The sequence below is a fragment of the Scomber japonicus genome, chromosome 9 (assembly GCF_027409825.1).
Source record: "Scomber japonicus isolate fScoJap1 chromosome 9, fScoJap1.pri, whole genome shotgun sequence".
NCBI classification, from domain to species: Eukaryota; Metazoa; Chordata; class Actinopteri; order Scombriformes; family Scombridae; genus Scomber; species Scomber japonicus.
The window spans coordinates 26,982,274-27,009,292 of record NC_070586.1 but is presented as its reverse complement, the minus strand read 5'-3'; the positions used below and the strand labels follow the sequence as shown (position 1 = coordinate 27,009,292).

The window sequence follows — 27,019 nt, the reverse complement described above, 5'->3', positions numbered from 1 at the left end:
ACATTCTACATAATTAGCCTACATGGTACAAACATGAACGGTTTCAATCCATAAAGTTAATGAACTGCTGAGTTAAATGACTCCTATTGGGGAGCTGTGCCTGGAGACTGCAGCAGACTGACTGGCGGTCGTTGTTCATTGGACCAATCACATCGAGAGAAATGCAGCAGTCCGCAAAGAGGAGCTGGAGAGGAGGAATCTACCCAGCAGCATCTACTGTGTTTGTAGCTCTGTTAGCTTTGTCATTAAGTTAGTTGAGCAGCGCTGTCACAGCCTGCCGGACACAGACTAAACTCTGGATACTTGTAATTTTGTATGAGACCAGCCGGTGGACTAGCAAACCGTGAATTAACATTTTTTTGGGCGGACGATAGCAGAGGAGATGTGTAATAAGCTGCATTGGACACTAAGAACCTACCTGGCTGCCAGTCTGTCAACTGACAGCTGTCACCGCACCTAGCTGGTGAGCTAAAGGCTAACAAGTGTTTATTTTCGGGCTTATTTGGCTCGTTTCAGAGTTAAAACCAGCGACTTCCGCATGGACGTTATATCTTACAATCTCCTCAACAATATTTGACTCCGCCTGCTGTCCAAGCCATGAGTTAGCAAAGCAAAACGTCGGCCAGCAGTGTTTTGGATATTTTGTGGTCCAGCTAGTTAGCTAGCATTTAGCTTGACGCTAGCTAGCTACATTCATTCAATTATTGAAGAACTGCTACCGTGTTAACACCAGCTCCTCAGCCGTCAGGGGCCGGGGATAGGACAACAACCAGAATCCTCGTTAGGATACTGACATATTTAGGAATTGGCCGTGCTTTTTGTAACACCTTGAGGTCATGAAGAAATTTTTTGACTCTCGTCGGGAGCTGGTGAGCTCCGGGCCTGGTTCCGGAGCCGGTGGAGGAGGCGGTGGTTCCGGCGGCGGCGGCAGCTTCATCGGACGGGTCTTCACCATTGGACGATATCAAGTCACCATCGAGGAAATTGTCGCTGAAGGTGAACTATGTGGCTTTGTACATACGTGTTTGAGAACCACTTTTTTACTGCTTTTGATCCGCGGGCGAACATCTGAACTGCACCTGGCGGACAGTGAAGTAGTGTTAAATGAGTGGGCCTTTTCTTTGGCCCAGCTACACGACCAACTTGATAATATCACCTCTACTATGTTATTGATGAAAAAGGTCTAGCCTCTGATCATCTGTACTGACACGTCAGGTAGCTGGTGTCTTTTCTCAGTTTGTCTACTTCACTGACTTGTCAGGAAGCCTTCTCCTAAACAGATCTCTCTTTTATGTACTTAACTTGTTTTCCTGTGTGCCATGATCACTAGAGTGGATAAATGAGGACATTACATTTTAGGAGATGGTGTGTTATACAGTGATTTACCTTACTCTTACTTATAAGTTGTTCAGGTACTTAGCAGTTTTACCTAAAGGCTGGGAGGAGCATGGTATAACTGGATTGTCGACTGTGTGAGAAGGACCAATGCCATGCTGAGTCATTTATCTCAAGGTTTACAGAGGGAGTGATAGATCACTAACGTAGATTTCAAAGGTTATGATGCATGTTTTCTTGTTGGTTAGGTGGAGGGAGTGGCTACAATGGTACTTTAATAATGTATATAACACTTTGGGGGGGCTTTTTCTATAATAACACAGCTGTGTGTTAATTGGTTATAGGTGAGTAGAGTTAAATGGGGAGAAAGGTTTAGTTTTAACACTGAAGCTCTTTTGAAAACATTCCCACTTAACATTTTCATTGAACGCCATCAAACAGGGCTTGTAGTGGTAGTGGTAACAGGTTTCCCAGTCATTTGTCTTTCCAATGATAGCCTGCCATGCTCTGTTAGCTAAGAGCGCCTGTTACTAAATAATAGATGTAAGAATACTGATTAATTCATCAGTATTATTGAAGGGCACCGCGGCCTTATGAATGGGTGATACATCTAATGTCAGAGATGTCAGTCAGTGGGAACTCTTTGTGTTTATTTTTGGTCTATTTTCTCACCTGTGAGTCTTGCACCTATTCAAGTTTGTATCTGTTAAAACTGTGCATATGGTAATTGGTCTTGTAACAAGTTTTTTGGGAAGACAGTAAAAATAAATGTGATTATCAAGATTACACATCTCTGAGGAAGTGCTAGTTGGAATGTGTGTGTAAAGATCATATGGCGTGGACCCACAGCTTGCAATGTGACTCCTCCGCCTCTTCAGTGTCACCAGGCCTATTTATTCAGATGCTTTAGTTGTAGTCTGTGCTCTTAGTTTCTGTTAGCTGGTTGCTCCATTTGGATTTTGTGCCTCTGTCTACTCCCTGCCTTTGTTATTAATTTTTAACTTGACTCCATTCAGCTACAACAAATAGCTTTCACAATGCACTGGCAAAAACAGTCAGTGTGACATACTGGCGTTACTAAACCCTTTAAGGCCCAAAGGTACATGCTTGGAGTCCCATTTCCATGTTTGTTGTTGTTTGTTTTTGACATTTGGCCTGAAGGCAGATGTCTGTGATTTGTCTTCAATCAGTTGTCAGGATTTCCGTAGACATGGCTTTCTTTTTTTAACCACCCACAAGAAGTGTTTTCTTGTTTATGTATAGAGTTACAGTTAGTAACATTATCCCTCTCTGAATATGTATGTAACATGTTTCATTGTAAGGGAGGACATGTCCCAAGTTAATGCTATCAGACAACACAGCATAGAGCTCCAGCGAGCATTTCCTTCATTTGAAAACGCAACTCAGCACAAACTGTTTTAAGATAACACTCAGTAGTCTGTGTTAATTTGTAAATGAGATTTTGCTGCTAGTTTTTCTTGCTGTTGCTGCAGTGTCATGTGACTTTTTCAGCAAGCATATTTGTAAACAACATAGTAGTTGTGAGGATGTGTAGTATTTTCAAAGCCTAGTAGTTATGTAAGCTCCATCACACTGATGACAAATTGTGGCCAAACACTGTAACCTCTTCACTGTGCTTTTTATAGCAGAGCCTAAAGATGTTTTTTTTTTTAATTTTCTGTGCAATTGCTCGTGCGTGTATGCATAAGCTAGATTGGTATAATCCTGACAGTCAATTACGTCAAGGGGTTGTGGCTATTTGTGGCTGTACTTAGTTATTTGGTCATGCTGTCTTCTGAGTGTAGACCACTGCTAAACATTGCTTAAGAAGGCTGCTAATCCTTCTAATTTCTTACAGGCATCTCAGCTTAGACAGCAGGGGCTCAGTGGTGTGAACTCTGAGGGACCACACACACACACACACACAAGGCTTGTGTCCCGTGCTTATACTGCATGCTTTTCCCCTTTGATCTGTATTTTGATTAGTTAGTTTGATGTTGTCTTCATTAATTAGAGCTTCAGCAATTAGTCGACTCCAGTCATTTTTTAAGTAAAAATGTAAAAGAATTTGTTGGTTTCAGGTTCTCAAATATAAGAATTTAGTGCTTTCCTTGTTATACATTTTTGAAAAGTGTCTTTCACATTTACACAGTTTGCCAGAGAAAATATTTTAAAAAGTGATCTTTGACTCTGAGAAATTATAATATGCTCTTTTTTTTTCAGTTTTCTGACATTTTAAAGACAAACCTATAAAGAAAGACAGATTAAATGATAATGAGAATAACTGCCCTGCATTGAACCACACATTTCAATCACATTGCTGCTCTGTATCATAATAACAGTAATTACTCAGGAGGGGTGTCCTGCCAATACACCTCTCTGTGAAATTTCCAGACATTAAATTAATAATTAATGACATCAGTGAAATTAGCTGTAATGTGTTATCACCCATGATGACCCATCTCCACTCTGTCAAAAACAGAACACTGAAACACTATTTATTGTATTTATTGGATGCTCAAAAGTTATTGTAAAATGTTGCTTACTCCCATCATATTTTTTTACTCTGTTCATTTCTTTAATATTAGGGCTCACAGTAATATAGCCTAAAGCAGTCCTGATCAAACCTCAACCAGACTGGTCACGTGGAACTGTCCTTGGCTTAGTGATGCCAGCTGGATGAGTCAGCCCAGTGCATGGCATTAACACAAGCTGTGTGAGGAAAAAAATGTGAACACAAGAGCTGCAGTAACAACAGTATTCAGACCTTTGTAGTAAAAGCTGCTCCATGCTGTCGACCTAAAATCTAGAGAGAACCAAATTAAAAGCTGAAGTCAGGCTTGATCCCAGTTCAGCCAAAGGTATTTATATTTGGCATTAAATCAGTTTAACAGTACAATTTACACTCAGAGGAAAAGTGTGAGATGTGAGCTGTAGATGTAAATGCTACCTCATTGTGGACTGATTTGGCTCTATTTATGCATATCTGTTGAAAGAAATACATTTGTTCTTCTTTGTGGCTGTTGGGTGTTTTGGTTGCTATGATATGATTAACACAGTCATCTTTAGTTCTCTCTGAGTATCACTGACATTGTGACTAAAGATGGGATGATGAATTCTGTCACTTCCAGCCTGAGTCAGTTTTGTCCACCTCATGCATCCTTCCCCTCAGCACAACTGCTGACTCATACAGTGCTGTTTCTAGCTTCTCTTATCAGTTTACCAGCCACATATTCTTTCTACATTATCATAAAGATAACATGAATTTTAGATATACAAAATATTTAAATAGCTAACTCCATCATTCCATCAGTCAGCTTCAGTTACCTGTTGTTAGAAATGTCTGATCTGTTTGGGTCAGAGCACAGCTGAGGGATGTTTGGCTTGGAGACATTTTCAAAAGAGATAAATTATCATACAGAAGGTCATGTTTTTTTCTCTCACAAATCAGAATTACATTCATATATAAGATGTGCTGGAGTATTTCTTTGTTACACTGGTCGGGAACGACAAAATTTCAAAATAAAAATTAAACAAGACAATACCCAGTTTTCAATATCAGTGCTCATATCTAATATATTTCTATCAAAAAGTAAAGTATAGCACATTAAGTTGCAGAAATGCAGTAAAATATCTTATTTTCAGATGATAATCCTGAATTACAGTTTATTTAGTAGGTGTTTCTTTTTTTTCTTTTGTAATTAATATATGTTTCATCCTCTTGTCTTCTTCTCTCCTCTCTTCATCATTCAGGAGGTTTTGCCATTGTTTTTTTGGTGCGGACTCATCAAGGGCTACGTTGCGCACTAAAAAGGATGTATGTCAACAACGAACATGATCTACAGATCTGCAATCTTGAGATACAGATTATGGTGAGTAAGACAGTCCAGTAACTGACTGCTGATTGCAGCAATCTACCTTCTCTTTTTAGCACTATTAGGAGATGGTCTTGTGAGCACAGAATAGAGAAGTATACTTACTGAACATTTGAATACTAGTTTTCCAGCTGTGTTGTCCCACTACAGGCTCAGTGTATTTGAAGCAAGTTAACAGAAACCAAAAAAGAAAAATAATTTGATCCATGTATAGTGACAGTGAAACTTCCAGGGGCTGGATTGTAGGTCATGAACTACACATACAAAGAACATTTCTGAAAATGTTAAATTGGCAGTTTGCCATCTAAAGTCCCAAATTCGCCCATTTCCTAACCAAAGTCCTTACTGTAAGTGAAACTAACCAGTTCCTGTAGCCACACCCTGGGTGGCATGACTATCACAGAGTGGTTATTATCATTACTCACAGACCTTTGGCACAGAGTCAGTTTCTTTCCAGATAAAAATAGACCGAATAGTTAGCAATTTACTAAGCTAAATGTTTAAGAACTGTCAAGTCTATGAGAACTGTATCTTCATTGTTTGTCATTGTTGCCTTTTCTCTGTTTGTTTACACAGAGAGATCTAGTGGGCAACAAAAACATAGTTGGTTTCCTGGATTCCAGCATAACTGCAGTTGGAGCTGGGGATGTATGGGAAGTCCTAATCTTAATGGACTTTTGTCGAGGTAAATCTGTCCACCCCCCATCTCTTTCTGTCTTGGCTCCATTACCCTCATCTCACAGCATCCTGTTCTGTTGGAAGTATTCGACTGATGGCTATCAGAACTTCTGTTTCAGTCAATACAAAACTAAGTGGTGTTATTTATGGACACAGTGTTTTGGTAGCCGAAGTTGAAGTTGAAGTTTTAACTTGATTTTATTGTTATTGGAGCCTTTTTATAATACAACATTTTTTTATGTAAACTTGCCATTTGAATCTATGTCATGCCACATGCACCAAAGCTAAAGAAGTGCTGAAGTCATAGATTTCAAAAAACATCTTCCACACAAAAACGTGTTTCTTTTCTGTTTTAAGCCTGGTGCACTGTAGAAAGCAAAGCTTATGCTGCATTATGTACATATTCCATCACTGGGAACCGACATCTTTTTGAAAGGCTGTCAGTCTGTTTTGGAGCTTTCCTGAAAGAAATTGGCACACCAGTTTCAGAACTGCCATGTTAACTGTCTCTTTCCAAAAAATAAAATGTATAGTATTAGCCATCAGGTAAGAACAGTGGTCACTTGGTAACAGCTCATCTTTCATAGTCTTTTATTTGTGTTATGTAGGTGGACAGGTGGTAAATCTAATGAACCAGAGGTTACAGACAGGCTTCACTGAGGTCGAGGTGTTACAGATCTTTTGTGACACATGTGAAGCTGTTGCTCGTCTCCACCAGTGCAAGACTCCAATTGTCCACAGAGACCTCAAGGCAAGTCTTTATTTTCAAATACGCTTGGCTCATTGTTGACAACGCAGTTTATTTGGAAGTAATTTGTAGCGGGATTGTTGTTTATCTCATGTACAATCAATTCTGACAGATCTAATCTTGTTTTCCTCGTGTAGGTGGAAAATATTCTTCTCCATGATCGGGGACACTATGTGCTCTGTGACTTTGGAAGTGCTACAAACCGCTTCCAAAACCCACAGACAGAGGGGGTGCCAGTCGTTGAGGAGGAAATAAAAAAGTGAGTCACTCGCAGCCCTTTACTTTACCCCTTAAATACTTTCCCTAACAAATATTCAGAAACTCATAGCTCTGCTGCTCTTAACACCAGGTACACTACTCTGTCATACCGCGCTCCAGAGATGGTCAACCTCTATGGTGGAAAGGTCATCACAACAAAGGCAGACATTTGGGTGAGATAGAGATTTGTTGTCAGAATGCCAAACTGCAATGACTGCATGATGATCATATTAGAGCACTGTTAAAATATATACTGTACATTGAGCTTGGTTTGCACAAGGTGTGTTGATTCTCTTCTCTGTGCAGGCCATGGGTTGTCTACTCTATAAGCTGTGCTACTTCACACTTCCTTTTGGGGAGAGCCAAGTGGCAATCTGTGACGGCAGCTTCACTATCCCAGACAATTCCCGCTACTCCCAGGACATGCACTGTCTCATCAGTGAGTAACCTTGCTCCTCAGAATAAACTCATCATCCTACTTACTTACCATGTGCCAAGTTTGAATTGGAATTTTTATGCATCTTACTCAATGTAAATATCCCTTATTCGATGATTTTTCAGGATACATGTTGGAACCTGACCCAGATATGAGACCAGACATCTACCAAGTATCCTACCTTGCCTTTAAACTGACTCGACGAGAGTGTCCAGTTCCAAATGTAAATGTAAGTCACCATAGCAAGAGGAATGGCAGAAATATGAAAGGACAATATGTCAAAGAATTAGTGTTGAATATTAACATTTGGGTCACTTCTTTTTTTTTAAAATCAGAAATTTGCTTTGTTATGTTTTCAGGTCTCATTGCTTTGTAAAGCAACAATAATGTAGTATGAAATTATATTGAATGGATGTTGTGCCCTCCATTCCTCAAGCCCTTTTCTAATGTAGTCACATAGTAGTTTTCCAGAAAATGTTGTCTTGTTGATTTATTCTTGATCAAATGAAAATTAGAAATGTCTTTACTGTTGTAGAATTCGTCCATTCCTGCAAAACTTCCTGAGCCTATCAGAGCCAGTGAAGCAGTGGCCAAAAAGAGTCAAACCAAAGCCAGGTGAGTGGCAAGCAAGGCATTTGGGTGCTATCATTATAAGAAACTTGAATATTACTCGTCAATTCTCTACTTTTCCTTTCATCAGACTCACAGACCCCGTTCCCACCACTGAAACCTCAATAGCACCACGACAACGACCCAAGGCTGGGCAGGCTCAACCCCAGCCAATATCAGGCATTCTTCCCATCCAGCCAGCTATGACCCCACGCAAGAGGCCCAATGTGGCTCCTGGAACACCGCAGTCCATAGGTACAAGTAGCTCTGTGATTATGTGACAGTCATCCTGCTAATAATATACTCAAATGGACATCTTGTATTGGATTTAGCACATAACTGCTCAGTAATTTAATTCTAAAGCCTATCGAGGTCTTGTATTCCTAGTGGTTTAATTAGCCCATTCTTAAAAGGCTTCTAATTGTCTTTTTATGAGGCCTTTGACATCTACAATTTGACAGAGCCATTCATCTGTGGCCCACTTGCAAAGACAAAATAAATGGTGGCATGATGTCATATTAATTACAGCAGCATGCAGTCATGTTTTTTATGTGCAGCTCTGAGTCACTCCTTTTCTGAGTGTTCATCCAAGTAGTGTTTGAGATATAAAATGTTGAATGTATTCAGGAAGAAAAGCTGATGAAAGTGAAAATAAGGTCTAAAGTATCAGCTTTCCTAAATATTAACAGTAATTTAAAGACTTTCCATTTGTCTAATTTGAGTGTTTTTTTTCAAGGAAGCACAACTGCTGCTTGATTTTTACAAGATGTCAAGAGTTTCAATTGTTATTTAATGGGCTTTTCATCAGATCTGCAGAAATGTGGTCGCGTTTAAAAATAATACTTCTGATGTGGTAAATGATAGGTCTGTTTTTCTTCTCATTTGTGCTCCCAGTTGACGTCACCCATTCTTTTGATTTTTCTTCCCCTCCAGGTGTTGGTGCCAGTGTCCCACCTTCAGCTGCAGCTGCTGTCCAACCTGCTCAGCAGGCTGTGCAACAGCCAGCTCAGACCACCAACATGCAGCCGCAGGCTACACCACAGCATCAGCAGCTCCTCATGAAGCAGCAGCAAGCTTCACCCTTCTTGATCCCACAGAGTAACCAGCAGGTAAGCATCATAGCAGAACAAGAATGGAAATAATATTTAGATCCAGATGTTTTCAGTTTACAAGATTAAAAACAGTTTAAAGCTTCCTGACTACATAAGAACAAGATTTGTAACTAAATGTTAAGTAAATATCCTTGATCTTTGAGGATGTTTTTCACTGAGCATTTATTACTCCTTTTTCCACCATATGTCAAGAACCACTAACATTAGGGATATGAGACTGATAGCACATTAAAAAGCAGGACGTGTTGACAATATTTGCAGAGTAGAGTACAGTTGATGTGTGTTATTGACCATTCACAAAAAGGAAGGTACTTGTGATGCTCGGGGACAACGTGAGTGCAGGAGTTGCCAGCGTTTTTATTTTGACTGACCACAATACAGACATGGTGTGGATCATCAGTCATTGTTCAGCAGGCTTCAAGTCATAACATCACTATCAATGTGATGCCATACACAGATGTTTGTTTGTTCTGTATTGAGCTGGCAATGACATACTCATAAACATAACTGCTAAAATGTCTTTTTAATGTTTCTATTTTAATTGAAGTACCCATACAAGAACAGTCACACCTCAGATTATTCCATCTATTACTGTTTTTTGTCTGAGCCTCTCAGTCCCTTTTTTGAAATTGTGTCTGTAAGTCTAAAAGCTACTGTGCTTCTGTGTAGTTTACGTTCATTGCTGGTGTATTTTGCAGACAGAACCTATTTTTTAGGAACAAAAGACAATTCATATCATAACACTGTAGGTTTCTGAGCAGCTCTTGACAAATATCACATCCTCTATTGTCAATCTCCCTCCTCCATTTTTCCCATTTTTCCCCATGTCTTCTGTTAATTTCAATTGTGCGCTCTCCAAAAGCAGGAAAATAAACCTTGAAAAAAGACTTGTCAAACTACAGTAATTCATGAGAAGTTGTACCAAGTTTGGAGCTTTCTCATTATCAGCTGTGTGGTATTCCTATGTAGCATCAACTGACTCAGAGCCTCCATCACCAACAGCAGCAACAACAAACATCTTCTCAGGCATCTACCCTGCTGCATTCCAAAGTTAAGCCCGTTCCTCCTGTTGTTACCCTGCAACTGCAACACCAGCAGCAGCATGAAGTGCATGAAACAGCAGCTCCCCATCTGACCCCCATCCCTGAGTCTGCTGTCATTGGTTCTGCAGCTGACCCAGATGTTGTGGTAACATCCTGCTCATGTTGCTGTCTGCTGCTCTTTTGGGCTAGGGAGTTGATTATTAGCTTTTCTCGAACGAATCACACCAAAAATGTTTTTTCTTTTCTTTTGTTTTTGTTTTTTCTTTGGTTGGGTGTTTTTTTTTTTTTACCTTTTTCTTGTTCTGGGGAACTGAATGCAGAACATGGCAAAATTAATGCAATGTTGGGAACGCTACCCTTTAATGCTATCTTTATTAGAAAGACCTTGCTGCAATTACATAGATATAGTAGAAATCCTTCACAAATGATTTACCCACTCTGTACCACCACTTCCAACTGTCAAAGTGATTTTTTCATGCTTGGAAGAATCTGTATGTATTCATAAAATGGTTTGTCAGTTAACTCTCGAATCAACAGGTTCATCTGTTTATGTCCAATCACTCGACTTTGTATATACCCTTTTCATGATTAATCTTTTTCTGACTTTCTTTTTCAGTGGCTCTAGCTTTCTTGTTTTTGTATTTTTGAGCATCCGATTTGCTTGTTTCTTTTCACTAAGCAGATATTCTCAATGTTGTCATCACAGACATGTTCTCTAAGTTCCCTCTCTGCATCTTGTCATACTCCCTACAGACGGCAAGCCGAGGGATTCACAAAGTCGGCTCCCTGACACCCCCCTCATCGCCGAAGATGGCCCCCAAGAGTGGCCATAGACGCATCCTGAGCGATGTCACTCACAGTGCCGTGTTTGGGGTCCCAGTCAGCAAGTCCACCCAGCTACTCCAGGCAGCCGCAGCTGAGGCCAGCCTCAACAAGTCCAAGTGAGCAGAATTAACACCCTTCAGTGATCCAAGGATGAAATGTTCTTTCATTGGCACCAAGTGAGCTCAAAAAGGCAATAGACAGTCCATTCATATGACAGAACCCCAAAGGAGAATAAACGACCCTTTTATATCCCAGAGGATCCAGCTTCAGAAGAAACACTCAATTCATTCGATTAACTTATTGTGTTCAGGTCAAATTTGATCCATGTTCAAGTCTGGATGTGTGAAACATAAACATGAAAAATGTTCTAATCAAAAGAAGTTTTCATTACATCCTCTTGAGTAGCCTACTGAATACAATAAAACATATTTTGATCTTTTTGGGGGGTTTTCTAAAGTTACATCTGTTGCATAATGGGTCAAATTTCCATCATGAACAAAAAACAAAATTACAACAAAACCAAAAAAATTTATAAAAAGATAATAATAGTATAATGATATTGTATAATAATATTAAAGTTCCATGCCAAGAAAGCGCATTGACTTGAATCCAGTTTTAGAGTGGCACGCAGCAAATGTGATCCTACAAACACTCCTCCCACTCTTTCACTCACACCCCACACATAGACACACACAGAGACACACACACAGAGACACACACACCTCCTGTACCCCAGCTGTACTCTATAGCGGTAAACAGGCTGTGACTTTCTCACACTTTATTTCTCACATCTCACTGCGCACCTGGCACAGTGAGCACACACACAGACAAAGTGACCTTGGTCATTTCTGGGACATTACATAGACTTAGATTCATTTCCTGGAGACTCACCCTAACCCTAACAAAACCAAGCTAACCTTAACCACTGACACAAAAATCTGCTTTTTTTCCTAATTGGGGACACAGCTTTTGTCCTCATTTGGATAAGCTGTCCCCAACTAACTAGTCTTCAGTCTTAATTTTTTCTCTGAAAGTGTCATCTCCTTTCCTCCAGCTGTATAGCAGTATATAGACTGTGGCTTCCTTGTGCTTTATTTCACAGCTGAACATACACCTGGCACAGTCTGCAATAATAAAGTGTTGTTTTTGGAGTTAATGCTCATATATGAAAGACTTTACTCATATATGAGCTCCTACTTACTCCTATTCATAGGAGAGCATATGCTGTCAATTTTGACCCATAACACATCAGACGTAACAATAATTGCTCATTTTAACATATACGGAAATGAAAACAAGTTATTTAAGGAATAATTTTGTTCAGTAGCCTCTTGTGGTCTTATAATATATTTCCCTATAAGGTTGATTAATTATTAAAATAAGTATACATATATATATATATATATATACATACATATACATATACACACAAACACAAACATAATGGTTATAGGTGGATAATAATTTAGATAAAACATGTTACTGGGTGATGATTAGTGTTTTTTTCAGTGCTTGTTAATGAATTGAAACACAGGTCAAATTTGACCTGAAACACTAAGGGCCTGATTTACTAAGATCCCAAATAGTGGGTACTAAATTGCGTGCGTGGGTACTAATGGACAGCGTACTATCTTGCACATTTGAAAGACACAAATCTCAGTGCACCGCGTTAGTAGATCAGCTTGTTTTTACACATGTAAACCTTTAGTGAATCAGGCCCTAAGGGTGTAAACCCTTTCTGAACACAATAGGAGGGTTAAACATCACTGTACACTCTTACCTTTGTTTATGTTTACGACTCTGTGTATTGCAGATCAGCCAGTACTACTCCTTCTGGCTCCCCCTGCTCATCCCAGCAGAGTGTCTATCATCAAGGTGACGGTGATGCCCCATCAGCCTTCTCTGCACCTAGCACTCAGCCCAGCTGGAACCCCTTTGGAGATGATAATTTCTCCAAGCTGACAGCAGAGGAGCTGCTCAACAAAGACTTTGCAAAACTAGCTGAGGGTAAGTTCAGCATGTCCACTACCATATTTACAATTGTAGCTTTGGTAGCGAATAGTGTCATATAAAATGATTTGCTACTTTTTGTTTGAGCACAGCTGCTGCACAAGGAGAGAAGTCCATGGGCTCCAGTGAAAATCTCATTCCAGGGCTTGATGCTTTTCCAGGTAAGGCTTTGCTTAATTCTTCTCAGTACTCTGTCTCATATCTCTGCATACTGCGTTTAATAAGAGGCTTGTTTTTTTCTTATGCATAACTTTGGCTTCTCCTAAAGTGATGTATCATTTTTGCAGTTTAATTTTGAGGTAGTCATTTTGAGGGCAGTGGATGTCTACTTTATTTGTTGCTGTCTTGATATATTTCCATAAAAGTACTTAATTTATTCTCCTCCATCTTTATTCATGGTGCAATCTTAAGCTGAAAGACCTGCTGACATCCTGGGGGCAGGTTCAGCGTTGTTGAGTGTCCAGGACCCTTTTAATACCCTCTCCCTCTCTGACAGCCCAGGTAATTTTCTTGTCTATACCTGACACAGTATGAGCCATGCCTTTGATTCTGTTGGGCCTTGGGCTCTACAACAAATATATTGTAAGAGCTTATGAGTCACTATTTTATATTTACAGAGGTTGTTTGCTGGGTATCAAGCCTTCCAAAGGCTACTTTGTGACTGCTAGTTTCATGGTTTGGATTTGTAAACGGCCCTATCTCTGTTGACATAGCAAGCAGCCTCACAGTGGCTCCTTGTCAGTTTCCATGAAAAGAGGCAGTGGCTACCGCTAGATCGCATCTCATTTGCAGATCTGTGCTTTCGCCGTTGCCTGGTAACGCGAAGGACAAATTCTCCTTTGTTAATTGGATTGCCTTCCTGCTGGAGAAGCCTGCTTACCAGTGCCACTAGGAACAAGGAGAAAGTTAAGCACACTGTCTTGTTAAAATGATGACCCAGCCTTTTATGTTCTCCTCACTTTTAGCCTGTAACCATTTTAGAAGGACACACGTCTTAGCTCGGTAACCTCCTTTTGTGTCGTTGCTGTTTAAGGCATGAACAGAGGATAAATATGTTGAGGCTATTACATCATCAGAGTGTGGTTAATCTCCTCTACCCAGCCTAAGCTGTCTCTTTGACTCTCTCTGTATCACTCACTGAAATAGGATGCACACAAGCAAACAGTCTGACTTTGCTGATGGAGCGCAGTGAGCCCCATCGGAGATTTCTGTTGACAGGAGATTGATACAGAGCCACATTTAGGATAAAGACGCCTTTGTTGCAATTAAGTGAAAAATATACTGGAGCATATTTTATATATAGCATTTATAATAGTGCATGTGTTCTCTATTTACTCTACTGGGAGATATAGCTTTTTTTGACATTTAGGATTTGTAAAAAGCTTTTCATCAATGTTGGCCTCTCTCCTGTAGTGAAGAGGGCAAAAGGTCACATCTGCTGTGCCATTTTCTGAGCCAACACATTCCTTGTCTAAGATCCCCACCCCATTTTGCCCCCATAGCAGTTTCCTGTAAGTATGAGCTGCAGTGAAAAGCATTCAGTTTGTCATTTCATGCATGGACTACATTTCAGCTTAATCACAACAGTAATCTGTATTAATAGTTGTGTGCAAGTCTTGATGATTAAGATTTTGGCGTGCAGGGAAAAGTCGTGTTAACAGGGATGTCCACTGCTCAGTTGTCTGCACTGGTCCAAAACATGAGTTGAGAGGGCTGGCATGTGGGGCAGTCTCAGCTCACTACATTTGCTTTGGCTTCTATAATTTCATGTTTGTTGTTGAAGCTGGTACTCAAACAGTGTGAACATTTCTGAGTGTTTTCTTCAGAATTTGTTTGTCATGATAATATTGCTTGTAAAGTTTTGTCCTTTGAGTGCATGGAATTTCACTCCACTAACTGTTCTTGTAGTGTGTGGCTGTGGTGGGCAGAACTAAATGAACTAACACATCAGACAATATTTTTGTCACCTATCAAGCCAAGTGTAGGGCTGTTGCAATAACTGCACAATTGCAATACCACATTATAGACAAAATAAACATGGTGGACAACCACCTAACAACAACCACCAAAACTGTGCTAGGTTTGTAGGGTTTTTTTTTCTTTTCTTTTTTTTTTTTGAGACTAGCCCCTTTTGTTGTACAGTTTAGTGCTTGTGTATTGAATGTTTGGCGGCTCCCAAGGTCCAGTGTGTCTCCCCCTGTCTGGCAGCTACAGAAGGTCCCACCCGTCGTGTGTAGCAGCTTGAACACTGAGTGCCAGCTAACCTGGCACCCAGCCCTCATAACAGAGCCAGGCTCAGGATGAGCTGACCTGGGCTTGGTACTGATGCCCTGTAGTTAAGAACAAATCTGTGTGAATATTTTGTTATATATTTAAACTCTCCTGGGTCACTGCACGGCTGAGCAGGCTGCCATTTTATATGTGAGGTAAAATTGTTTTCCACTAATCATATAATGTAAAGGTGCATCCTGCCTGGCTCCATTCATGAATCCTTGATTTAAAGAGACTCAGCTGTAGGTCAACATTGTTTCCTGCCACAACACAATTTAAAGTATTTTCCGTGTTTGCCAGGTACTGCGGCTCCATTTGGTGACACATAGACAGGCTAACATACCATGATTTTCCCATCAAAAAACAAAGCTGGCATTAATACCACAAAGACTGCATTACCACGCTGTTTAGCCAACCTTAGGCACAGCAGGGGAAATTCTTTAACTCCCACAGCCCAAGCTACCTAATTCTCAACTTAACTCATATTTTATTCTTAAAAATGTAGACAGCTCGATGTCTGCTACATTAAATTATTACTAAATTGTAACTCTCCTCACAATGTAATATTTCCCATATTACTAGAGTTTCATATCTTTTTTTCTGCTCCTTGTTTATTTGTATGCAAAATCCACCTGCATTCCCTTTCTCTCTCTCTCTCTCTCTCGCCATCCATCCATGACCTCCTTCCATCTTCTCTCTCTTGGCTCGCTCACAGAGAAGCTGATTGAGGGACTGAAGTCCCCTGAAATTTCTCTTCTGCTCCCTGACCTCTTAACCCTGACTGACACCTTGAGTAGTTCTGCAGAGAGCACCACCAATGGTACCAGCTCTGTTTTTGTCCCCTGCCTTGCAGTAATCCCCCTCTGCTATGCATGCATCTGTCATGAACTCAGAAAGACCCACTGGGAAAAGGAGCTAAGAAGGCCTCCATCAGTTTAATCCCTGTCAGGGGAATATGTTTTCTTGTACGATATCAATAATTACTTTATACTGCAATTCTTTCCCGCTGTTGTCTCCATGTAGCAAAGGCAGAGGTGTGTGTGGATTCACTGATTCCTGGTCTGGAAGCCCCCCAAGCCCAGCGACATGCAGGCCAGCCTGAGCTCGTCTCTGCCAGCATGCCAGGTTAGCATCCTGGACCACAGTATAGGAAATTCAACAACTTAATTGATTTAAAGCATTTAAATATTAAAGAAGCAGAATTGTTTCAGGGTGAATTCCCAGTTCTTAATTGAATAATTTTGACCCAATAATTTATTGAGGGAGTTTTACAACTGCAATCACTTTATTTTTGTGGTGGAAGTAATTTATTGAAGTGTTTTGTTATTGTCCCTCTTCACTGTGCTAGATCATGCTGTCCTGGCAAGAAATCTGTAACCCCCAATTATTATCTTGGTTTGTCGTTCTTGAAAAATAGCAGCAAACTACAGTTTCTGTGGACCATGACCATGACTCCTCAAGGTTTTATAGGGCATGAAGCAGTCTGCTCAATGAGAAGTCTGAACCGATTTTTTATGAGTACTAATCTTGCTTAAAATTGACCCCTAGTCCACATTCTTCTGTAATGATAAGTATTAGTTCTTAGCACATGTAGGCTGGTGACTCACAGTGTAGGAGTTGCTCCTGCCTCCTGGATTTGACCTAGTATTCTGTAATTTATGTTTTGTCTAGCGCAGCATATTTTTGCTGCAGGACACTGCTCCACCAGGAGGGAACTTTCCGATTTTGTTTTATTTTATGACAAAGAATTTTTTTAATGCTATAAAATATTGAACTGTCTTACTAACAAAATGCGTTCTGCTCCTTAAAGCTGGAGTGTGGGACTTTTACATATAAATGAACGTTCATTACATTCAAGCCCTAGCCAGACATTTTCACCCAATGCTGATTTAGCCTTTTAATCTTGTGTCTGGTAAGACGCATGCTGGCACTCCAGTAGAGATGCATGTTACATCAACCAGCAATGATTGGTTTGCAAATGTCAACCGGGGCGGACTTTCCTCAGACAGACAGATCATGTCACCCGGTTGGGAACTCACACATGTAGTCATAGAACTCGAGTTACATCCAGGTAACTACTAATACTATTTTTTTTACATCACTTACTGCCAGAAGGGGGAGACAAAAGTTCCACACTGCAGCTTTAAGCTAACAATCTTTTTCTTCTATTTTTTTATTTTATTTTGGCGCCTTCTCATTCTGGCTTTGCTTCATCCTGTCTCAGACTCTCTCACTGGGGAGGACTCTCTGCTGGGCTGCGATCTGTTATCTCATACTTCTCCTCATGCAAACCAGTCTGTTTCTGCTCTCCCTTCTTCCTCCGCCTGCTCCTCTGCTCCTCCTGGCTCTGGCTTTGGATCCTGTCTGGAGGAGCTGCCGCCTGGTCAGCCAGCCTCTGGTAAGACTTCCTCTCAGCTAGCCTTATGTCTGTTGGGTGTTTTGGCCAGAGAAAGCATCGCAGACCACAGATCCTTCCCAAAACAGAAGGGCCTGTTCAGACAGAGAAAACAAAAACTGATTCATGTGATATGACAGTGTAGAATTGGACATATAAAATGATAGCCTCACAGACCCTTGACTCATTTGTGGAAGAGCCAAAAGCCGCCTAAAATGCATGGCTTTTAAATACTGTTACTGCCCTGGCTCCATCTATTTTTAATCTACATGCATCCTCCTTTCTTTTTTGCTCTTTTCTTTGGCTGAGTTAACTTCTTTCCCCTTCCATCATTCCTTCACTTCCTCTTCCTTCACCGCAGACTCAGCTTTCCTCATGTCGTGTGGGGAGAAGGGCAATGATGACGAGTTTGACCCTATTCCTGTGCTCATCTCCAAAAACTCAAATCAAGGTAAGATTATCAGAATCCTGAGATGAGCACACACACCCGCTGAAGCCCAGACTATGAGCCAAGTGATGTATAACGTAGTCCCTGATTCAAAGGCCCTGTCACCACAGCTTGTTCTGTCCCTGGTCATGTGAGAAGTCTTGTATGGGTGTGCTTGGCACATTAATGCTTTTCATCCCATCAAGCTCTCACATCAGTGAGCTTTTTATCCCTTGTTTCTAATGTTATACTGCCAGTGATCCTCCACACTGCAGGTGGCTCTTTGTAGTTTATCTTGAAAGTCCTCCTCATGTTAGAGTGTCATTCCCTTACTCTCCCCCTGTGATGATGCAGCTGTATAAAGATTATCCCAGCTCACTCTCTGCCTGTTTCTCTTTCTCTTTTTCTGCCCCCGTTCATGCATATCTCTGCTCTGCCATAATCCCACCCCACCCTCTCCATCTTCATCCTCAATCACTACTCGCTCTTAATTTCTCCATACAATCTCTGGTAATATAACTTATTCTTTGGCTTGTCTTTCACAATCTCCCTCGGCTCTTCCATGTCCATCTCTGTCTCTGTCTCTCTTTCTCTGGCACGTTCCAGGTGGTCACTCGCGCAGCAACAGTGGCAGTTCAGAGTCCAGCATCCCCAACTTGGCCCGCTCCCTTCTGCTGGTGGATCAGCTCATCGACCTCTAGAGGGGGTGGGAGAGGTCGAAGGGGCAGTGTGCAATCCTAACAAGGGAACAGGGGAGGGGGCGGGGGGTACAGATGGGGAAATAGGGGCACTTAATGTAGCACCTTATGAAGTAAAAGGGAGGAGCCAGCATAGATTGGTTCAGTGGAACCTTTCTCTTTATGTGCCTCCTTGGCCTCGACTCAATCTCTAGTTGCCTGAAAGCTGGTTTCATGTATCTGCTGTTGACATTCCCATGCTGGTAATAATCTCTCATTAATGCCCAAGCATATCGTCCTCTTCTGTCCTGGCTACACCATGGTCTTCTTCATGCTTTCCTCATACTTGCATTAATCCTTCATTGAGTGTACTACCACGTGGACCGACCTTCATCATATGCACGTTAGACTGCCTGATCACAGCCACATTATGTTTACTTTGTGTACGTGTTCAGGGTTGAAGCTTTATTTAAACAAGCCACCTGCAGGCATGCTCATTTGTGTCAGGGGTCTGAATAAAGAGTGAGGAGGGAAAATGCTATAGGCCTCCTGGATGAGTTGATGCACTTTCCTATGAAAGCTTTGAACATGTAACATCTGCTTACAGGTAGCTTAATCATTGACCAAACAAAGAGGCACTCTGAGTGACCCATTGAGAGCTGCTTGCGCTGATTTAACCAGTGATGACAAAATGCCTGTCTTGGACAGTCTTGATAGGTTTCCCAAACAGTGGCTGCCGTTTTCACATTTTGTTTTGAGCACATACTGCCTGCACTATTGTATGAAGTCTTTTTAGTTTCTATTAACCTACTCCCAAATAGATCACTAATCATGTTAAAACATCTTGTTAAACTGATTAAGTTAATACCTGTATTAAGACCTGCAGCTTCAGCATGACTGTATCGCCTCACTCTGAATATTAAACAGGGCATTATTTTCTCCAGCTATAAATTGGTCACAATGTCTTTAAATGGTCAAACTGGTGAAATCAGTGTTAATGTGGCTGATTCATGTGGCTACATCGCCATGACAGGATGATTTCACTGTCAGCATTATATACAGTATATGGTACAATAAGACCATTAATGGTATATTTGCATTTTATAAATACATCTTTTTATGTGTAGGCCAGGTCACCTTCATATCTTTGACTTAATGTGTATATAAGCACAGCAGAAATAAAACGGGATGAGATAAAAAAAAAAAAAAAAAAGAGCTGTAGCCATGCCAAAGCTAAAAGAAAGATTTTATTATTACTATGTTATGTTTCAGATTATGCCCTGTGTTGATCTGCTCTCAGGATCAGGGAAGATGACCAGATATTTAGCAGCATACCACTGTTATATAGCGTGTGGCACGATGTTATAGGTTTCATCCAGTGTGGGGTTTTTTGTTTTTATTTTTTTTTGGCGGGAGGGGGTCCCACTGACACCCTCTCTGTCTTATCTAGCCAGTTCATTCCTACCACATACCTTGAAGGCCAATATGACATTTATTTTAATCTAAGATGTTCCAAAAAATCTCCTTTGTATGTACATAAAATCACTGTTCAGATTTTCTCATTTTGCTTTTGTCAGCACTGGTAAAAGTTTTTTTTTAGTGTGTAATATTTAAAGGCATTTCATCTATCATGGTATGAATAAACGTGACTATTGATAGTGCTTTAGAATGAATGTATGAAACATGATGAGTACCATTATGATATATGTAAAATTTATAATGATATATAGATACAAAAAAAAAAAACAATATTTGTGTATGAAGCTGTATTTAAGAGTGCAAAGATGTTGACCTCCTTTGTCCAAAGTCCTTCTGTCTTATCTCTCCATTCATGTCAAGCATTCAATTAGTGCTTTTATTTTAGACGTCATCGATAAATGAAACAAAGTGCTGACTGGGATCGTATGTTTTAGCTCTCCATCCCAGTTCTCTCCATAACAGTGGTCCTTGAAAGTTACATGACTGGAATAGATTTAATCCTCATAGAGCAGCAAAACAGAGCTCATGACGGAATTTATTTCCCGATATCTCTGCTGCACCTTTCTCCTCCGGTAAGTGTTCTCTGTCATCCGGCCACAGATCATAAGTAAAGGCGATGTGACTTGAAAAACAGGTTGTTCACGCGATGATTACAGTTGCTATGACTGGCTTTGTGTCAAAAATCCCACTAAGTATTACCCTTTTTATTTTGGCTCGTCTCCAGCCAGAAATCCATCACTCAAGTATTTTATTTTTTTTGGTTTTGTTTTGTTTTTACCCACCCCAGCATCCACCTTTCTGGTTCAGGGTCCCATCATGGCCTCTAGAGTCAATCTATAATTCATGTCTTGCCCTGCCTAATCCAGGGAGTATTTTAGAGTGGAGCCTTCAGCACCAAGTAAAACTGTATTTCCATTTGTTGTAATAGATGGTTTGATCTATGACATCAGTCACTACCATGACATTAATGTAGAAGCAGAGCTCTCATTATGCACTCAGTTGGTACCAATATTTTTTAATACAGTGTAATACACATACAAAACATTGCATTGATCCAGATTAGAGCTCTGTAAATTTGCAACATTCATAAGTTCTCCACCTCCACTTCTACGTATTGTAAAGCTTAGTCATAGACGTACATATTGTAAGAATTGGCATGGGTAAATAACACTATTCTTTCTTCTTTCTCTCCATTTAATATTATTTAGTTAATTCATTTCATTCTCGTAGCTAATCTATGCAATCCTACAACAATGCTTCATGTTCCTCTCAGACACTCCAGTGATGGATCCTGTAGACTTCATAGCCTTGGCCGTATAGTTTTACTTGTGTTGCTGTGTGAAGCCAATGTACTTATTGTGCTGGTTGGACTGAAATGGTGATCGCTGTGCAAATTACTTTCATTATATCAAAATGTTTGACATGAATTGGCAGCAGACGTCCACACTGTACGTCAAAGCACGACCATTCTGTTTTTATGAATAGAGGTTCAAAAGGAGAGACACTGAATAAAACCCATTTATGTGAATGTACATTGTCTGTTGGGGTCACATTTTTATTCATTTTTACCTGAAAGAGAAGACACAGCTGCCTTTAATGACAGTGTTTCATTTAGATACTGTAGATAGTCTAATCAAGATAAGACCTTTATGTTTTGAAATACATTTGCAGCTCTTACTTTAAATATTATCAGACATGTCTGATGACTTGCTCAGTTTTCCTTTGCTCTGACCGACTGAGCTTTGCTCTGAGAGTTAAAGGAAATTACCAGTGTTTATTCTAAGCTTTCATTCTTTACACCGCTTTCTTGTCACTATCCTAATTTCTTAGTTGTTTTATGCCTCTTGGGTGTTAAAATTGGATTACTGTCCACTGGATTTGTTTCCCGAATTGCATAAAACTTGTTAGTTTGTACCGAGGACAGACAGCCGGTAGAGTCAGTGAGCTGTGCCAATGCAGATTGAGTTGAATTGGTAGTTGTTATTTCATGTGATTACAATTTCACTACTTTTAGTTGTGTTGGAAGTCAGTACTGGTCAGTGAGATTATCTGTAACACGTTTTTCACTTAAATTAATGTGTAAATTTTTATAATATGGTAAATGGGCTGTGGACAAATTTTTTAAAAACCAAACAATTAAGCAAATGACAGAAGAAAGTAGTGGACCAAAACAAAAACTGGTGTTTTCCTTTAATGGCTGCAACTAACATCTTCCCAAGAGCTGCCAGTTAAAAACCGCTGTCAACACTTCTGAGGTAAGACTTATCTGTCTCTGCTCATCTGTGCAAACCTGTCTGTCCCTAACTGCTCCCTACCTTTTGCTGTGAAGGCTCTTTGTCCTTGTTTCCACAGACCTCCCACTGACTCCCTCTGATCTCACCTAAGCACAATCGATCCTAACACAAACCCATTGTTGACACTGTTACTGAAGGTTGAGCGATGTGGATACTGCAGCTGTGTGAGACCAATTTGTGGAAACAAGGTTATTGGATGTTATGTAATGATAGAGCTGCGTAGTCTTGTCTAGCTTATGTGATGTGTTCAGAGTAGACCATGTCTGTGTCGCTGTAGTCTTGTGCTGGTTCCTCACTGTCAGGTCGCTCACATTGACTCTTCAGTTGTTAGAGATGATCCATTGGTCATACAGTATGATGTGTGTGCGACTGAAGTTTGATGCTTTGGTAGGAATATGGGCAGCTGGACCTCAGATGATAATGATTAAAGCAGGGTTGAAGTTTCTTGTTGGTAATATTTGGATATATACAGTTTGTAATATTTTTGCTCATCTCTGATAGGTTTTTCTCCATCTGTTTTTCCTAAAACAGATGTGCAAGGGGGAAGTAATGGCTACTCCGTGCTTGGGGAAGGACAAGAGACTGAAATTCCAGAGGAAGATTCTCAAACAAATGAGGGATGTGTTCACTCAAGTGATGAAGATGAGGAAAAAGAGGCCGACAAGGAAGAGCAGCAGGAAAGTGGAGACATCGAAAGTCACGAAGTGGTCCATGATTGCAGCGGCTCCAGACCTCTACTGCTGGACTCTGAGGACGAAGAAGAACAAGGACCTCAGCTGGCCTTACCTTCATCACCTACTTCCAGCATAGTACCAACACAACCGTCTACTACCTTCCAGCAACCTGCTCCTATTGCCTTTGCACAGAATAATTCCCAGCATGCACCCGAGCCAGCAAAGGGGGCGGACATTGCTGTAGATGTCTTCTCAAAAGCCCCCTTTCGTGTTGTACAAGAAGAATCAGCAGATGTGTTTGCCAATGCTCCATTTCCACGCGCTCACGTTGCAGCTCAGCAGCCATTCGATGTATTCTCACAGGCACCCTTTGGAAAAAGAAAGGAGTCCACAGGAGCGTACCCTGAACAAGGTGTGTTGGGACAAGTTACCCCACAACCATTCCGCCCACAAGCTCTGGCCAAATACTCCCGACACTTTGAGGGACCTGTACCGCAGCAGCCCGTAGCAGCTCTAAGAGTTGTGTCTAGTGTGAGCAAGCAAACTGCTGTGGGATCAGTCCCTGTTGGACCTCTTCACTCATGGACCTCAGAAGCGAGCACTGTGGACCCCTTCGTCTCCGCACCTTTTCACCTCAAAGCCCCACAAGAGAAGCCCTGAACATAAATTGAGGTCAGGGCAGCGGGTATCAGCGCCACTGAATTATGCAAGCTATTACAGGCATACTGCATGCTGTCATCAACGCCTCAGCCGGACTGCAGGCCTGCATGGATCTCATTCTTAACTGGCTCGAATTAGTTCTGATAGTGCGAGGTTATCTTTACACTTGAATGCTCTGTTAGAGTAAGAAAACTGACATCATCACCAGACTCCTTGTCACTTTTTATTTTCTGTGTCACATACTTTTTTACCTTCCAAATCGTCGTTCATCCTTTTTGGTACGAACATCAACACAAAGACGACATGGTGGTCAAGCATATGATTGTTTTCTTGCCTACCTCAGTTTCCTTTTTTTTTTTGTCAGCACTAAAATATCACTCAGTGAGGGAGTTAAGATTGTCTGCAGCTTTGGCAGTTTGAATTGAGCTGTACTGTGAAACTATGATCTGATAACGCCTCATTGCTGTCATTCCTCCACTGTATTCTCAGAAAGGACTGATTCAACTTGAATCACAAGATCATGGCTTCACAGACGCTGGACAAAGGAGAAGACACTGCATATAGCACTAATATGGCGTACAATTTAATCAGTCACAAATGACCCAGATTCTCTCTTCAATGGGAGTTTCAGAGAAATTCACCTTTAATTATATAAAACAAAACATTAAACTGCCTTATAATTATGGGCTTAAAGTCAATATTTTTTGGCCCTTTAGTCTGACAGTTTGCATTTAAGCAGATGCTGGATAATGATGCAAGTAATGTTTGATGATGAAAAGCCTTTTTTGTTTCATTCCAGATGTTTGCATTTTTGTCATGTGTATAATGTTTGTGGTCACTGTCCTGTCTCTGATAAGAGTAGAATATCAGTGTTTATTCCATGTGGCATACGCAACTTTATATAAATGTTAGGGATAGAAAACTCATTATAGTAGTTCCTATGTTATACACGTATAGAAGATTCACCTTTTTTCCTGTTTTCCAGGACATTATCTCTTAGGCCTTACACTCTTGCAGTACATAACTACTCTCATATCAGACAGTGTCATTTGTATCACATTTGCCTTTAATTTTGCCCTCCTAAAAAATTGCTGCATTTATGTACTGGTGAAGTTTGGACACTACTCCCTATTTATTTGAATGAGAAATGGTGTCCAAACTTTTTGACTGGTTTTGTACATCATTTTATTGCACTTGCATTCAGCACCAAGTACAATCATATAAAACTTATTTTCTATCCACAGTACACATAAGCACAAAGATATTCATTCAACTCCTTAATGCATCTATATTGTAGACATGTCTTTAAACTCCAAATGTGTATTAACTGTAATTCCCACTGATGAACAACTGATGTAACAGCTCCTGCAACTTAAATAATGCTTATCCTGTAGTCACAGTAATATCTACAGCACTTATTTATGCTTAGCAGTTCCAATCAGGGATTGTAATAGTAGCATCTTGGAAGCAGGATCTTGAGTGGTGACTGATTGATGACATTCCTTTACAATTTAATCCCATCACCATTTGGAAATATTTTATTATCTCTGTGCTTTATAAAATCACGGAACACTATTTTGTTCCCACCATGGCACTTTGAAGAAAGGGGATCCATCCTGTTTCAACCCAAAGTTTAATTCACATTTTCTTCTGTTGCAATGTAAAATCTTGTGTTTTTCTTTTTTGAATTGTACAATCTTTTTATAAATGCTCACTTTTCTCACCCAACTTGTATAAATGAAGGTTGCACATAGTCACTGACACAGAGTCAGGGTTCTCTAAGAATGTGTTTTGATTGTGACACAGCTGTAAAATGTATTTCGACCAGTGTTGTTTAGAGAGTCCATGGAGCATTCAACAGCTGATACAATGTTGGATTAAAAGGCACTTGAAATACTTGTCATGCTGCACAGCCTGCCTTTCAAAACTGTTGTAAGTAAAAAAAATAATAATTAAATGAATGTAAATCAAATTTTGCACCATTGTTGTTATTAATCATCAGTTGTGGGATGCACTTAAGTACATTTACACAACTATTGTACCAATACAGCTTTTAAGCACTCACATTTCACCTTCACTCACCTCTTCATCTCAACCAGCTACAACATAAAAATGACGTTTTATGTTCAGGGCTGCTGCGGACCATTAGATGCCCAAAGCATAATTGCTTTGTGTTACTAGATGCAGTATAACCAACAGGGGGCCACTGATGTTGTAAGTAATTTTGGGAACACTACACTGCAGTGGGTAGTTTTAACTATTTGCATTTAGCTAGTTTAGTCAGCCTAAAAGTTGGGCCCCTCCAAAGATAAATCTGAGGGGTCAAGAGATTATTAATGGGAGATTGTAAATTGTAAATAAGTTGGAGACCACTGGTTTCATCTCTAAAAATGTGTTGTAATTTAAAAGCTAGTTATATTATCCATTGTGTCAAATCTTCATCTGCAAAGTAACTAAAGCTTTCAAATAAATGTAGAGGAGTATGAATTACAATATTTCCCTCTGAAATGTAGTGGAGTGGAAGTGTAAAGTAGAATCAAATGGAAACACTCAAGTACAAGTATCTCAAAACATTATATAAGTTCCTTGAGTTTCTTTCCACCAGCAGCATGCAGTTTTCAAGTTAAACTATTGGCCTTTGCTCAAACAGCACATCATAATTATAAAAAGAATGAACAAACTCTCACAAGCTACTAGCCAACCGACCGGCATGTTCATTTACAAACCACACACCATGAAGACATTTCCAGTAGGGTTTTAATTAATTTGGGGAGCTTGCTATGACACAGCAGCTTCAGTGTCCAGACTACAAAACATAACCTCCAAAAAAATGAAAAAGTACACAGTGGATAGTTCCATACACAGACAGCCTAGGAAAGACAGTTATCAGGAAATAGAGCAACAAGCAAATATAAACTTACACACAGAGGGTGTAACTTCATTAACCTACATTATTTGACATCCAAGTCCATTCTCCTTTTTTCATGTCATTCAGTGTTGGGGGTAACGCGTTACAAAAGTAGCGCCATTACAGTAATATAGTGTTCTTAGTAGTAACCATGGCCATATCTACCATATGGGCAATCTGGGAAAGTGCCCAGGGGCCCTCAATGATGGGAGACTCACTCTCTCGATGTTGATAATTATGGTCACTGCCAGAAATGTTAGTATGTCCAAAACATAATATGGAGTTACAAGATTTCCACTCAACAG

The 27,019-nt window shown here is 40.3% G+C and overlaps 1 protein-coding gene across 4 annotated transcripts; it reads left to right on the top strand.

Annotated features, from left to right (window-relative positions):
* Positions 1 to 222: 222 nt before the first annotated feature.
* On the top strand, positions 223 to 25,720 carry LOC128364217 (AP2-associated protein kinase 1-like). 4 transcript variants are annotated; one of them, XM_053324752.1, is made up of 19 exons: positions 223 to 996; positions 5,089 to 5,207; positions 5,787 to 5,895; positions 6,497 to 6,639; positions 6,774 to 6,895; positions 6,986 to 7,067; positions 7,201 to 7,333; positions 7,456 to 7,559; positions 7,866 to 7,945; positions 8,031 to 8,194; positions 8,873 to 9,048; positions 10,054 to 10,239; positions 10,848 to 11,035; positions 12,733 to 12,926; positions 13,022 to 13,090; positions 13,341 to 13,430; positions 16,224 to 16,325; positions 17,957 to 18,046; positions 23,004 to 25,720. In XM_053324752.1, the coding sequence occupies exons 1-19, from the start codon at positions 837 to 839 to the stop codon at positions 23,804 to 23,806; spliced, it is 3,114 nt and encodes a 1,037-aa protein (XP_053180727.1). In that variant the 5' UTR covers positions 223 to 836; the 3' UTR covers positions 23,807 to 25,720. The 4 variants fall into 4 exon arrangements, with proteins under 4 accessions (XP_053180727.1, XP_053180729.1, XP_053180728.1 ...); XM_053324754.1 differs by lacking the exons at positions 17,957 to 18,046; positions 23,004 to 25,720 and adding an exon at positions 17,425 to 17,939; XM_053324753.1 differs by lacking the exons at positions 16,224 to 16,325; positions 17,957 to 18,046 and having other exon boundaries at positions 23,013 to 25,720.
* Positions 25,721 to 27,019: the final 1,299 nt, after the last annotated feature.